The sequence below is a fragment of the Galeopterus variegatus genome, unplaced genomic scaffold (genome assembly GCF_000696425.1).
Source record: "Galeopterus variegatus unplaced genomic scaffold, G_variegatus-3.0.2 Scaffold1017, whole genome shotgun sequence".
NCBI classification, from domain to species: domain Eukaryota; kingdom Metazoa; phylum Chordata; class Mammalia; order Dermoptera; family Cynocephalidae; genus Galeopterus; species Galeopterus variegatus.
The window spans coordinates 82,235-98,529 of record NW_007727128.1 but is presented as its reverse complement, the minus strand read 5'-3'; the positions used below and the strand labels follow the sequence as shown (position 1 = coordinate 98,529).

The window sequence follows — 16,295 nt, the reverse complement described above, 5'->3', positions numbered from 1 at the left end:
GTGTGTGTGTGTGTGTAAATAAATAATGGAAGGAAGAAAGAAGTTATCAAAGGCAAAGATTCAAAAATGAGGTGATATAAATACTAATCCATAAGACTGTAGAATAGGTTTAGCACTAGGTTGGAGTGCCAAACAAAATCTGTACAAGAATATTTTATGCCATATGTAGCTTATAGACATAGGCAATTTACCAGAAATTATGTCCTTAAACATTCTGAGGTTTGTTTTGTTTGGATGGGGTGTGAGGGGCATTTAAACCTTTGCAGGTTTGTTTTGTCTTGTTATAGGGTAAGGATCGTAAGTAATGCATATTCCTTGTGATAAAACAATACAGAGTTATATACAGAAACATTAATAATATACACCCCATCCTATCTCCCTGAGGAAACCATTAACAGACTGGTGGGCATCCTTCTATGTTCACAGAAGTATAATAGGTTTCGCCCCACTTAAAAAAAATAGTCATATTTTACCTATAATTGTGTAACTTGCTTTTTTCATTTTACAATGTACTGAGGGCATTTCTCCTACTCACTTTATATACATATCACATTCTTCTTAATAGAAGCACAGTTCTTACAATATGGTTAACATAATTTAGTTAACTAATACACTTAGACTGCTTCAAATACCACTATTATAAATAATGTACATTCTTTCCATGTATTTTGTACCTGTTACATTATTTCCTTAGACTAAATTCCTAGAGTATATGCACATTTTAAAATCTCTTGCATCATCTTCTAGTGCTTTTAGTTTTAAAAAATCTAACATTATTATTTTTGAAAGGTTAGCCAGATGGCCTAATTCCATTTTTTGAATAATTTAATGACACTTACATGCAATATTTTTACTGATCTATTTCCATCTATTTGGCTTTCCTGGTGGCAATGCTATCATTAGTATAGCTTTATAATATATGACACTACAGGGGAATGGGTCTCCTCATTATGTTTTCTTACATCCTCTCAGACATTTATTTTTATAGAACAAATAAAGAATCATTTTAAGTTTCCTCAAAAAACTGTTAAAAAGTTTACTAAATGTAGATAGTAAATCAGGTGTACCTGATATCTCTATTCTACTTATGATTAGTTTTTCCATTCAAAACACCTTTTAGTCTTTTGATAGAGTTTTATGGATTTCTCCATATTGTTTTGAACACTTCCTTTCAGTTTATTTCTAAGTATTTCATATATTTCCCATCAATTCTTCCAATTGATTACTGCTGAAATATAGGAAATTACTGAATATTTGTATTATTTATATATTATATAATAAAAAGATACATTAAAATATATTTTATATATAGGGGCCGGCCCGGTGGCGCACTGCTACAGTGCGCCGCTTGGGAGTGCGGCGGCGCTCCGTTCTCTAATCAAACTTTCTTATTATTCATGAGTTTTGTATTTCATTCTCTTACTCTAGGTAACAATCTCCTAAAAATAATAATTTTGCTTTTTCTTGTAAATATTTATATAGCTTATTTCTTTTTTTGCTGTATTAACTAGACCTACCAAAACAATGCTAAATAATGAAAATCCACTTTTTAAATAATTTAATAATAGACTGTATAATTTTAATAACTATAAATACATTTTAAAATTATTTACCATTCTTGATGTTAGGGAAAACAAGATGTGTAGGTGAACTTCTGTTTTCAGCAGTTTCTTTCTTCTGGCTAACAGTTGAAATAAAAGTACTGAAAGTGGAAATTTGGCCTTTGGATCCTCTGTCCAAACCCTAAAAACAGAAAAGTTAAAATTGCAGCATAATTCCTACTACCTATACTTAAATTATTTTATTGCAGAAATCATATACATTTATAATAGAGAGTTTAATTTGATGACAGATAGATGATAGAGAGATAAAAACTGATGTATGTACATACAATTAACTTACCTTTCCTAGGACCAAACTTAAGTATAAAAGAGCTATATTATCTTACTGCTTACAAACTGATAAAAGTTTGGAAGTGAGGATAATAATAGCACCTACCTCATAGAGTTATTGTGAGGTTTAACTGAGATAATGCATATAAAATAATTAGTACTCCTCCTTGTAAACAGTACACACTCCATTAAAGTGAACTGCTATTTTATATGTACTTAGATAATACTATTTTTGTGACTTCCACAAATATTACTTTTAATAAATAACACACATGTGATACTTCACAAGTTGATTCACTGAAGGATTTCCTATCCCTTGATGAAGTTTTAAAAGTTCAGCTAAAAAAGATAAACCCTTTAGAGTATTTTTTCCTAAGCACCATGATTGTACTTTGGATATACCAAGATTAAAAAAAAAAAAAAAAAAAAAAAAAAAAAAAAAAAAAAAAAAAAAAAGAGGAAGTATGAATCGTACAATATTATCAAGATTAATGTTAATTAAATCCTTAAGAAAATGTTGTTTCAAAAAATCAGCAAAAATTACTTTTTTCTCCAAATTGTCCAACAGGAAGATTAGTTGTTAGATAGTAGAAAAGACACAAATTTTCCTCCAAATTCTTCCTTCCTAAAGCATAGAATCTACCCATTCTTGTGTTTTCCAAAAAAAGTATAAAATTCATTATACATATTCAATTAATCTATTTTATAATTATAAATAAAATGTTACCAATGCAAGATTCAGCTATAGAGCTGCTTCAGGGCTTAACCTCAGCTCTCAGATCTTTATATACTATTTTCCTGCTTCCAGATGCTTAAGAGAATGTAGCTGCTAACTTCTTCCCTAACAACCATTTTTTCAAAAAAAATTTATTGTGGTAAGACACATATAACATAAAAATTCCCATTTTAAGCATTTTAAAATATACTATTGCATGGAATTAATTACATTCACAATGCTACGCAACCACTACCTCTATCTTTTTCCAAAACTTTTTCATCATCCTAAACATAAACTCTGTACCCAATAAGCAATAACTTCTCATTATTCCTCTCCCCCTCCCCCTATTTCTGGTAACCTCTAATCTACTTCTGTCTCTGAAATTTTTTTTCTCTTAATTGATCCATGATAATTGTATATATTTATGGACTGCAATATGATATTTAGGTACATTTATACTTTGTGCAATGATCATATCAGGGTGTTTAGCATATCCTCAAACATGTGTCACATCTTTGTGGTGGGAACATTCAACATCCTCTCAATTAGCTACTTGAAGCTATCCAGTAATTTTTTGTTGACTGTAGTCTCCTTGTATTGCTATAGAACATTAGATCTTATTCGTCCTCTCTACAATTTTGTACCATTGACCACCCTCCCCCCTTCTTCCCACCCTCTCTCAATCCCCCCCCTTACTAGTTGCTAGTAAGTAACCACTATTCTACTCTCTTCTTCTATGAGATCAACTTTTTTAGCTTCCACATATGAATGAGAACATGTATACTTCTCTTTCTGTGCCTGGCTTATTTCACTTATCATAATTTTCTCCAAGTTCATCCATGTTGGGGCAAATAGCAGAATTTCATTCTTTTTTTATGGCTGAGTAGTAGTATTTCATTGTGAATACTACTATACATGCCACATTTTCTTCATCCTCTAACATCCAGTTTTTACTCTAAGGGTAACTTCTTCACTTACACAGAAGAAAAAAGAGTTTCTTTTTCATCTCCTCCTTCTTCATTCACTGGACAGATTTCCACTTACCTTGTAATCAAAAAAGCTTAAACAGCATGAAAAAAGAAATTCCTTGGTTTAATAAGTCTCTTGTTTGTAAAATGACTGTGCTCTTGATACTTTACACTTGAGATGACATTAATCATGAATATTTTCATAGGTTGACAGATTAATAAGAGCAAACCCCCAAAACAGCAGTTGCTCTATACAAACCTGCACAAGAGAAATCTTGTAGATAACCTAAGACTTTCATGAGAAAAAAACAGGGAGCATGTTGTGCAATGGTAAATTGATTAACTAAAAATTAGGGAATCAAATCAAGAAGCTATTGGGCATTAATATAAAATCAAACTTCAGACTAAATTAAAGGTTAGAGAACATTATTTTACAAACCTTCCGAAACCTGGACCTACCACAGATATTACATCTGGTTCCCTGAGGAGTTTTGGAAATGTTATCTGAGTCCTACAGAAGAAGAACACTAAACATGAAGTCCTGGAATGTGGCCAACCTACAAACAGTGGGTTGGATGTGTTGAAGAATAGATAGTAGCAGGATACCCAACCAGCTGTTATAGACTGAAGATAAGCACAAATAGAGAACACAGGAGGAAAAGTACGTGAAGGATTCACTGAAGGAAAAAAATCCTAAAAATATTTCAACCTGACATAATAAATAATATACTTGACTCTCTAGGCAGAGGCTGACCATGAGTTTATTAATCTTAATGATCTCAATAAACACTGCAAACAGCAGAAAAATTTTATGTAGTAATTAGAATAACTAAATATGGCTAAAAATTACCTTTCACAAGTACCAAATATGGGCCTCAATAGTGTTTTTGGACAATTTAATGACACAGATTATATGTAAGATTATGATATAAAATCTCAAAAAAATCTAAAAAAGGCCAATACTTAGAGTACCTGTTTTGCTCCTATGAAACAGTTAAATATTTTCAACTTTATTTTAAATTTTATTTGAATTCTAAGTTCCTACTTTCAACCTTTACTGAGGAACAGACTGCATCTAAGTTAAATTTCTTTTTTTTTTTTTGTCCTTTTTGAGACTGGCCGCACCACGCTCAGCCAGTGAGTGCACCGGCGGCCATCCCTATATAGGATCCGAACCCACGGCGGGAGCACCGCTGCACTCCCAGTGCCGCACTCTCCCTAGTTCGCCAAGGACTCGGCCCTAAATTTCTGATTTATCATATTTTTCTATCAGATGCCAATAAGAAGAATGTTTATGGTTTTCATTATCACTTTTGTATTGAATACCAAGTTCTATTATATTCAAAATCCTGGTAAAATTGACTTTGATCATCCTCTGCCCTCCAAAAGCTGACTTAGTAGATAAATATTTTTGTTCACATTCTAACACAATCCTTGATAAAAGAATAACTGCTGGCTCTGTTCCATCATGAAATACTTTAAAGCCATAATATCTCACTATCTTAGAGTCTCTAAATTAAAATATTTTAAATTAAATTTCTATGTCTACAAAATTCATCCTTCACTCTCAATTAGTACAGAGACAATCTATGATACATATAAAAACTACTTTTTCAAAAGAGTGAGTAGGTTCCTGAGATACTGAGCAAAGGATAATATGTCAAAAGACTGGTGAACAAATGTACATTTATATGTTCTAAGTTAGTATAAAAAACATTTAAGATACCCTGCTTTATCAACTTTGAAGGTACACTGACCTAAACTACCAGTCAGGACTATATGAGACGTGAGGCCTCAATTGTATTTAGAGTCTACAAAAGAGACTATCTTAGGCCCTGTTACTGGGTAAAGATATTTTGTTTCTCTTTTTTTATATGCTTTTTCACATTACCTATTAGGATGCTGTTTTATAAAATCAGAAGTGCTAACTTTGCTCTATGCCCTTCTATTAAGATGTGAAAAGTCTGCTACTTTCAAGGTGTGAACTTCCTTCCCAAACTAAATAGCACCAGCCCAAGTGGAATTGCTTTCTTTAAGTGTTATAAACCATATCTTTCAAAGGAGACTAGGAAATAAGGATGTGGATTGTGAAACAAAATTCTGTCACCAAAAGAAGTCACAATGCAATTGATCTTATAGATAACTGAAAATTAACCCTTCAAACATTAGTCCCGTCACTCAGAAATTTCAGTTTATCATCAGGAAAGAAAGTTGGTCAGAGATTTTATTCATTTGTTTTACGACAAAGGAAAAGATTAAATTACATCAGTAGAATATGGTTATACAGTAAAATACTACTTTCAGAATGGTGATTTGATGCACTCGGAATTCCTCAATCAAGAGTCTTGTTCTTAAAGCATCTGGATCAAAACCAAGTTAATTTGAAGTAGACCTTTCTTTAGCTTCTAGATTCAAAACTTCTGATCGACTTTTCAATTCAGCTGAATTAGTAAAATTCCAATGTCTTTTTTAAAGGCATATTTATTTGATTATATTCATTCCAAAAATTGTTGACTGCTTACTAAAATGTCAGACTAAAATATCCTCCAAGTTACAAATATCAACTTAAGAATAACTATTTATTCATATAAGGCTCATCAGTATAACATTTTACCCCACAAGAAGGGATACTTCCCCCTTACAGTAGACTATAATATTTTTTTAAAAAGGAGAAAAAGTAGGGAAATCAAAGTTTCCCAGAGCTCTCTCAGCTCTACCCACTTCCTCACTCATCTATTGATCCTTCTCTACTCTCATGCTCAACTAAAAATAAGCAAGTTAATTTCCAAACACTGCCAAAAGAAGTTGCTACTCTGGCAACAGTAGCTGTACCCCTTTTTGAAGCTATTTCTTTTCCTTTTCAAAAAGAAATTCATACGAACTCAGACATACACCAGCCCTGAAGAGTTATGAGTGAATGACATCCTTCAGTGGGGGCAGGGGGAAGGAGATGGGTTGATAAAGGCAATATATATTAAGTCCAAGACTTAATATAGAAGACTGTGAAGGAAAGTACAAAAGTCACAGGACAGGAGTAGAAAGGGATGGTTGGCTTACACATAGCTTATCAGCTATAGATGTTGGTTTGTAAATAATAACTACAATATCATCTAACACTTAATTGCTTACTTTGCACAAGGCTTTTTTCTAAAAGCTTTATGTGTATTAATTATTTTAGACTCCATATCTACCCTATGAGGGAGGTTCTATTATTATTTTCCCCATATTATAGACAGAGAATTACAAATAGCAAAGCAGTATTATATTTGATGTGGGGATCCCATGGGCACCCGACAGGAGACACTCCCTAGCAATATGACGCCCTTCCGGGTTCTTCTCCACTGTAAGCGATCCCGCCGGCGCCAAAAGATCCCACCAGCGCCAGAATCCAACCTGTCACAAATCGGGACCGCCGCCCCACCCCGTCCAATCAGCTACCCTTCCACTTCCTACCCAGTCCCAGAACGCAGCTCTCTATAAATAGACACGCAGTCTTTAAATAAAGGGGACTTCTCTGGCAAACTGTTAGTCCGAGTCTCGGCCGTTCTTTTCCTTTCATTGGTGCCGAAACCCGGGAAGGAGTTTGCCCCTCACCCGCGTCAGGGGACTCCATCTTCGAACTCTTCCACTACCCTCGGGACTGACGGTCCACCCTCCTCAATTTTCTCTGGCGCTGGCTCCCTTTCACTCACCACCGGCTCATCTGTAGGTAAGCCCCCGCCCGGACGGCCCCTCCGCGCCCCGCTCAGGATGCGCACCCAGGTGTGGAGCACAGCCCCACACTGGGAACGGGAGAGCCCAGCCCCGGCAGCCACCACACGGCCCGAACACAAAAGAGGCGCCCCAGGGGGTGAGCCCTGGGCCTCCCCCCTCCTGGCTGGGCTGTGGCCTCCCACCGCCCGCCCCCTCAGCCCCTGCTCCGTGTGTGCGCATGAGCAGAGGCGCCTCCCTCGAAAAGAAGACGGGAAGAGAGGGCAGGCGGCTCGGCGTGTTCTCCCTTCCTCTGCCGCGTCCCCTCGGCTGCAGGGACTGGACATGGGGCTGCTCCAGGTGTTCGCTTTCAGTTTCTTAGCCCTGTGCGGAGCCCAAGTGCGTGCCCAAGAACCCGAGTTCAGCTACGGCTGCGCTGAAGGCAGCTGCTACCCCGCCACGGCAACCTTCTCATCCGCCGGGCACAGAAGCTCTCGGTGACCTCGACGTGTGGGCTGCACAAGCCCGAGCCCTACTGTATCGTCAGCCATCTGCAGGAGGACAAAAAGTGTTTCATATGCAATTCCCAATATCCTTATCATGAGACCCTCAATCCTGACAGCCATCTCATTGAAAATGTGGTCACTACATTTGCTCCCAACCGCCTTAAGATTTGTTGGCAATCTGAAAATGGTGTGGAAAACGGAACTATCCAACTGGATTTGGAAGCAGAATTCCATTTTACTCATCTCATAGTGACTTTCAAGACATTCCATCCAGCTGCGATGCTGATAGAACGATCATCAGACTTTGGGAAGACCTGGGGCGTGTACAGATACTTTGCCTATGACTGTGAGAGCTCATTTCCAGGCATTTCAACTGGCCCCATGAAGAAAGTTGATGACATAATTTGTGATTCACGATATTCTGACATTGAACCCTCAACGGAAGGAGAGGTGATATTTCGTGCTTTAGATCCTGCTTTCAGAATAGAAGATCCTTATAGCCCAAGGATACAGAATCTATTAAAAATCACCAACTTGAGAATCAAGTTCGTGAAACTGCATACTTTGGGAGATAACCTTTTGGATTCGAGAATGGAAATCAGAGAAAAGTACTATTACGCAGTTTATGATATGGTGGTTTGAGGAAACTGCTTCTGCTATGGCCATGCCAGCAAATGTGCCCCTGTGGATGGATTCAGTGAAGAAGTCGAAGGAATGGTGCATGGACACTGCATGTGTAGGCACAACACCTAGGGCTTAAACTGTGAACTGTGCATGGATTTCTACCATGACTTACCTTGGAGACCTGCTGAAGGACGAAACAGCAATGCCTGTAAAAAGTGTAACTGCAATGAACATTCCAGCTCATGCCACTTTGACATGGCAGTTTACCTGGCCACCGGAAATGTCAGCAGAGGAGTGTGTGACGATTGTCAACACAACACGATGGGCTGCAACTGTGAGCAGTGCAAACCGTTTTACTACCAGCACCCGGAGAGGGATATCCGAGATCCTAATCTCTGTGAACAATGTACATGTGACCCAGCTGGTTCTCAGAATGGGGGGATTTGTGACAGTTATACTGATTTTTCTGATGGTCTCATTGCTGGTCAGTGTTGGTGTAAATTATATGTGGAAGGAGAACGTTGTGATATTTGCAAAGAAGGCTTCTATGACTTAAGTGCTGAAGATCCATTTGGTTGTAAATCTTGTGCTTGCAATCCTCTGGGAATGATTCCCGGTGGGAATCCTTGTGACTCTGAGACTGGTTACTGCTACTGTAAGCGTCTGGTGACAGGACAGCATTGTGACCAGTGTCTGCCAGAGCATTGGGGATTAAGCAACGATTTGGATGGATGTCGACCTTGTGACTGTGACCTTGGGGGAGCATTAAACAATAGTTGCTCTGCAGAGTCAGGCCAGTGCTCGTGTCGGCCTCACATGATCGGACGTCAGTGCAATGAAGTGGAGTCTGGTTACTACTTCACCACCCTGGATCACTACATCTATGAAGCAGAAGAAGCCAATTTGGGGCCTGGGGTCAGCATAGTGGAGTGGCAGTACATCCAGGACCGGATTCCCTCCTGGACGGGAGCCGGGTTTGTCCGAGTGCCCGAAGGGGCTTATTTGGAGTTTTTCATTGACAACATACCATATTCCATGGAGTACGACATTCTAATTCGCTATGAGCCACAGCTACCTGATCGCTGGGAAAAAGCCATCATCATGGTGCAGCGACCTGGAAAGATTCCAACCAGCAGCTGATGTGGTAATACTGTTCCCGATGATGACAACAGGGTGGTGTCCTTATCACCAGGCTCGAGGTACGTTGTACTTCCTTGCCCGGTGTGCTTTGAGAAGGGCATGAACTACACGGTGAGGTTAGAGCTGCCCCAGTACACCTCCTCTGATAGTGACGTGGAGAACCCCTACACGCTCATTGACTCGCTCATTCTCATGCCGTACTGTAAATCACTGGACATCTTCACTGTGGGAGGCTCAGGAGATGGGGTGGTCACCAATAGTGCCTGGGAAACCTTTCAGAGATACTGATGTCTGGAGAACAGCAGAAGTGTTGTGAAAACGCCAATGACAGATGTTTGCAGAAATATAATCTTTAGCATTTCTGCCCTGTTACACCAGACAGGCCTGGCTTGTGAATGTGACCCTCAGGGTTCATTAAGTTCTGTGTGTGACCCCAACGGAGGCCAGTGCCAGTGCCGGCCGAACGTGATTGGAAGAACCTGCAACAGGTGTGCACCTGGAACCTTCGGCTTTGGCCCTGGTGGATAAAAACCTTGTGAGTGCAATCTGCAAGGAGCTGTCAATGCCTTCTGCGATCCTATCACTGGCCAGTGTCACTGTTTCCAGGGGGTGTATGCTCGGCAGTGCGACCGGTGTTTACCTGGGTACTGGGGCTTTCCGAGTTGCCAGCCCTGCCAGTGCAATGGCCATGCTGATGACTGTGACTCAGTGACAGGGGAGTGCTTGAGCTGCCAGGACTATACCACAGGTCACAACTATGAAAAGTGCTTGGCTGGTTACTATGGCGACCCCATCATTGGGTCGGGAGATGACTGCCGCCCTTGCCCTTGCCCAGATGGTCCTGAGAGTGGACGCCAGTTTGCCAAAAGCTGTTATCAAGATCCTGTTACCCTACAACTTGTGTGTGTTTGTGATGCTGGATACGTTGGTAAGTCATATGCAGACTTTGGGAGGCAAAAAGAGAGGGTGGCTTCAGATGTGAGGACTGTGCCTCAGGATTCTTTAGCAATCCATCAGACGTTGGGGGGTCCTGTCAGCCTTGCCAGTGTCACCACAACATTGACACAACAGACCCAGAAGCCTGTGACAAAGAGACCGGAAGATGCCTCAAGTGCCTGTACCACACGGAAGGGGAGCATTGCCAGCTGTGCCGCTTGGGGTACTATGGAGATGCCCTCCAGCAGGACTGTAGAAAGTGTGTGTGCAATTACCTGGGCACGGTGCAGGAGCACTGTAACAGCACTGACTGCCAGTATGACAAAGCCACTGGTCAGTGCTTGTGTCTTCCTAATGTGATTGGGCAGAACTGTGACCGCTGTGCACCCAATAGCTGGCAGCTGGCCAGTGGGACTGGGTGTGACCCATGCAACTGCAATGCTGCTCATTCCTTCGGGCCATCTTGTAATGAGTTCACGGGGCAGTGCCAGTGCATGCCTGGGTTCGGAGGCTGCACCTGCAGCGAGTGCCAGGAGCTCTTCTGGGGAGACCCCAACATGGAGTGCCGAGCCTGTGACTGTGACCCCAGGGGTATTGAGACACCACAGTGTGACCAGTCCACGGGCCAGTGTGTCTGCATGGAGGGTGTCGAGGGTCCACGTTGCAACAAGTGCATGCGAGGGTACTCGGGGCTCTTCCCTGACTGCACACCTTGTCACCAGTGCTTTGCTCTCTGGGATGTGATCATCGCTGAGTTGACCAACAGGACCTACAAATTCCTGGAGAAAGCCAAGGCCTTGAAGATCAGTGGTGTGATTGGGCCTTACCGGGAGACTGTGGACTCGGTGGAGAAGAAAGTCAATGAGATAAAAGACATCCTGGCCCACAGCCCAGCAGCAGAGCCGCTAAAAAACATTGGGAATCTCTTTGAGGAAGCAGAGAAACTAACCAAAGATGTTACAGAAAAGATGGCTCAAGTAGAAGGGAAATTATCTGATATAGCTTCCAAAGAACTGGATTCTCTACAGACAGAAGCAGAGAACCTAGACAACACTGTAAAAGAACTTGCTGAACAACTTGAATTTATCAAAAACTCAGATATTCGGGGCGCCTTGGATAGCATTACCAAGTATTTCCAGATGTCTCTTGAGGCAGAAGAGAGGGTAAATGCCTCCTAAATACCTGGAGGTTAAGTTCCCATCCTACTTTCTTTCTCTTCCGCTCTCCCTTCTTCCTGCCTACCGCTCTTGTACTTCCTTCTTCTGGGTCCAGGACCCCCGCCGACAAAGCCTAGCGCTAGGTTCCTTCGGCTCTGGGCCATTGCCTGAGAAGGTAAGGTCTGGGTGACGACCCACACCTTCCTTCTCTGCTGGTTCATTCACGAACCTCCGGAGACTGGTGCAGCTCATTGGGGACGCCCTCTGGGTCTCGCCTTTCTCCTCCAGCTGAAGGACTCACCTCTGATTCTCCTCTTTTTCCTCTCCTCTAAAACTCTCTTCCAGAATGGGAACTTCCTCCTCCTCACTCCGGGGAAATACCCCACTACAATGCCTCACCACTTTATCCCTCAAACCAGACATTAAACCCAAACTCCTCACAAAATTTTGCACTCAAGATTGGCCTTTTTATCCCTTAGACAACCAAAATACGTGGCCCCCCGAGGGCACACTCGAGCCCGATATCCTCCAGGACCTTTTCAATTACTGCCTGTGCCTGAAAAAATGGAAAGAGATTCCCTACGTTGAGGCTTTTCGCCTCCTCGCCCAAAACCCCTCTCTTTGTCTTACCTGTCCTCCCGCTCAGGTCCTCCTAGCATCTAAACCTTCCTAGCTTCTAACCTTCGGGCTGCCATCCACCCCAACCCTTTTCCTCTCTTATCCAAAACCCGCTTCTTACCTGGATACTCATAGCCTCTTTCTGCCCTGTCCAAGTTGGAAAAATCTCTAACCAAGCTTCTAACCAGCTTTTGCTTAGCAGCTACTGGCCACAGAAGACCCCCTCCTGCTCTTCAATGGAACGGTTGACGCGCTGTTAGGAGATGGATCTACACCACCGATGGTCTCTGTTCCTGGGTGCCTTGGCTGCAGATGCATGGATGCTCTCCCCTGCTCCTTTGGGGCCTAATAAAGGGCCTCCTATTCCCCCCTAATTCCTCCTCCCCACAATGCCCCTCTCCAGCAGGAAGTAGCTCAATGACTTCGACGACCCTGTCCCCGCAATAGAGGAAAAAGGGAGGAATGTGGGGATCCCATGGGCACCCGACAGGAGACACTCCCTAGCAATATGGCGCCCTTCCGGGTTCTTCTCTGCTGTAAGTGATCCTGCCGGTGCCAAAAGATCCCACCGGCGCCAGAATCCAACCTGTCACAAATCAGGACACACACCCGTCCAATCCCGTCCAATCAGCTACTGCCCCGTCCACTTCCTACCCAGTCCCTGAACGCGGCTCTCTATAAATAGATGTGCAGTCTTTAAATAAACGGGACTTCTCTGGTGAACTGTTAGTCCGAGTCTCGGCCGTTCTTTTCCTTTCATTTGATACTTTGGAAGTTCTCTGGTTCGTAATTTATAAGGACCACTTTTCTCCAATTGTTAAAATAGTCAAATTATTTGTGTCCTAATATCCTGGATTAATTATGAAAGAGAGAATAATAAGCAGGTGACTACATTATGGCTTTGCAGTTTAAAAAAAAATGTTGACCAATAGACTTTACAACCCACTCAAAATTAGAAACAGCTGAGAATATATTTATATAACCATAGCCCTCCCTTTTTATGTCTTAAGGCTCTCAGATTACCTTGCTTTAACCAGATTGTTTTAATTTACATAAAATTTAAAGATATATTCATACCATAATGTTAAAATTGAAATGATAAGATATCCTAGAACATATCTTTCTCTCCCATAATAGTTCAATCTCTGGTAACAAAATTTTGAACAAATTTGTTACTGGAACACATCCTTTTCTAAACTAGAAGTACTGCTACAGATACAGGTTCTTTGTACCACATCCCCCTATACCTATGACCAAAGATACAAAGTGTTCAGAATAGGGGAAAGAGCATGGGTTTTCTGAGGCAGAAACATCTCAATTATAAACCAACCTCTGACCCGTACTAGCCATTTTACCCTTTGGCAAGGTACACGTAACTTGATTCTCACATTACTCTTCTGTGAATTAGGAATAATATCTTCCTCACAGGTTTCCGTGTGGTTGTTTTTGGTTGTATTAACTGACTAAATGAGAGAATACATGGAAAAATGCTTAGCACAGAGTAGGCATAGTTACTACTTGTTACACCTATGATGTATTTTCGTAATATCTATAGTTTATTAAATTACTAAAAACCCCTTCACCACTATAGCATACTTTTCCATTTTGCCTCTTGTTTAGATCATAATGAACAAAGGGTACAAGATTTTCCATATATAAGATTATCCCAAAATCTAACTGGGCAGGGTTAAGGTAAGTTCACATACACCTAAACCCACACCCACAGACAAACGTTAATTTGACCTGGAAACCTTAAGAGTCCATTTTCTTTACTAATAATCTTCCTTCTGTTTCACTCCTGTTAACTAGTTAGGTTCCACATCATGTGGATTCTTTCATCCCTTCCATTCTACCCCATGGCCACCACCCTGTGGATGCACTCATCATCTCAGGAATGCACTACAAAGCTCCTTCCTTCACTTTTTCCCTCCTCCCTCCTCCAGTTTATACACTACCACTGATTTCATTATGTCAATCCTCTGTTTAAGAAATTCCAATGGCTTCCACTAACCACAGAAAAAAAATGTCCAAACTTCTCTGCCTAGTGAGCAGGCTCCAGCCCCCATGCAATCCTACTTACCTCCCACAAGTTCCCAGCATGCTTCCTTTGGGCTCGCTTTATTGCTCCCTAATTTTTCCCTTCAAGCCTTGCTCGTGTTGTTTTCCCCACTGGATTACTTTGCCCACTTTCTTTTGCCCATCCAAATCCTATCATCCTTCATTGGCCAGCCAACTTAAATAATTACCTTTATTTCAAGGCCTTTCTTCACAGTTCTGCACACACTGATCTCCTTTCTCTGTTCTCCTATAGTGCAAATTGTTTCTATGGCTCATTGTGGCTTTCACATATTGCTTTGCTTTGTGTTAGCCCTGCATACCCTGAAGCAGGGACCATTTTCTCAAATCTTGCTTTGTGTTTTCTGTAGCATCTAACACAAAGCTAAACATAATAGATGTTCAATAACTGGTAGTTACATTTTGGTCCAGGGGCTCCATTAACCCCATTTATGCTCATCTGACACAATGCATACAAACTTCCCATTCCTGTTACCAATTTCTCAGCAAATCCTGTCCACACACCTTATCCTGTCCACACCCTTCTACCCTCCACCTAACTGACAAGTTTCCTGACCTCCTTTGTAGGCAAACTTCCCTTTAAAATTCTAAACTGATTTCCGCCATGTCTCTTCACCTCTCTGACCCAAGTAAAATCTAGCTCTTTCTTGAACCCACTTCATTTTTGGTACCCTATTCCATGAAGAACCTACCTTATCTTGTTCACCTGATTAAATGTTGAAGTGGACAGTCAAATTCATCCTGAATAGCCCCTGTTATTTCTGCCCCTCCTTTGAGCATTTTCTCCTTCACCTTTCACAATTTTTTTATAATATCTGTATTACATCAGCAACTAATGTGTAATATTCTCCTTCATTCCAATCTGTCTACCTCAGTAAATTTAATATTCACATCATCAGCCCTACACACCCGTACACTAGTTCAAGTTCTTTATTCTCCTTGATTCTGCAGACTTGCATCACCTCTCCAAGGCAGCAAGGCCAAACTCCAAACACTGACAGTCCTCTGAGTACTCTACCATGAGTCTCTTGAGCATCTCTAACTAGAACCACTCTAACTGCCATTTCTTTCAATTCTCCCACCACTCCTGATTTCTGCTGTCCCTCACTCACTTAATCCATACCTCTTGCCATCAATTTTAAATGCTGCTCCACGAACTAGTTAAAAATACAGATTCCTGGACCTCACCCATGGAGCTTCTGATTCAGTATGTAAAGTGTCAACTTTCAATCTTAGCTACACCAGAATTAAAAATAAATAAATAAATAAAAATAAAATGCCTGAGCCTCATCCCCAGAAATTCTAATTTAACTGGTCTGCATTTGGGTCTGGATAGAAGTTCCCCAGATGGTTCCACTAGAAATCAAACTTTGAAAACACCCAGTACTTGAGGGTGAGATGTGGGAATCATGACTTTAACATGCTACCAAGGTAGGTCTATGGTCAGTCAGGTTTGTATTAGGCACCTCTTGGCTGGAATGGACTTCTCTCACATTTAGGTAGTCTTAGGATCAATCACTTTGGGGCTGCCCTTTCCAGCACTTTCTCTCCCACCCTTGTACCTTCTTTAAACATTCAGTGTCTCGGTAATACCAGAATAGAGCTCAAACTCTTCAACCTTAATTAGGGTCATAATAATCTGGCCTCCTATTTATTTTAGTGAGCTGTCACTCCAAATTGTTTCCACAATGATTCTTTGAAAAAGCCACTATTAGGGTCACTTGAATTGATAAACTCATAAATTTATAAATTCAGTCCAGACAGAGTGGTTAACCTGAGGAAAAAAGGAAGAGTCACTAAAATGGTTCAAAGAAAAAGTTATTAATGGCAATTAGGTTCTTTAAGCAAACTTTCAGGAGCTCTGTTTAATCCAGAAGGAGGCTGAAAAACAACTGAACAGCCCACAAGCTGGCTTTCCCTGCCTACCCCTCCCCCACATCGAGACTTTCTCCAACCCCCCCCCCCCCCCC

General features: G+C 41.2%; 2 protein-coding genes across 2 annotated transcripts in view; one reads left to right on the top strand and one right to left on the bottom strand.

Annotated features, from left to right (window-relative positions):
* The window catches only part of HECTD2 (HECT domain containing E3 ubiquitin protein ligase 2), an 82,134-nt gene that overhangs the window by 63,327 nt on the left and 2,512 nt on the right, over window positions 1–16,295 (bottom strand). Inside the window, exon 2 of the mRNA XM_008574238.1 lies at window positions 1,614–1,743. The gene's annotated coding sequence lies outside the window, so the exon portion shown is untranslated. The remainder of the gene's footprint in view (window positions 1–1,613; window positions 1,744–16,295) is intronic.
* Window positions 7,614–11,791, top strand: LOC103591725 (laminin subunit beta-1-like). Its single transcript, XM_008574237.1, is given in 3 exon segments — window positions 7,614–7,725; window positions 7,728–10,462; window positions 10,504–11,791. Coding segments are annotated over 3 exon segments (3,996 nt in total). The 3' UTR covers window positions 11,653–11,791.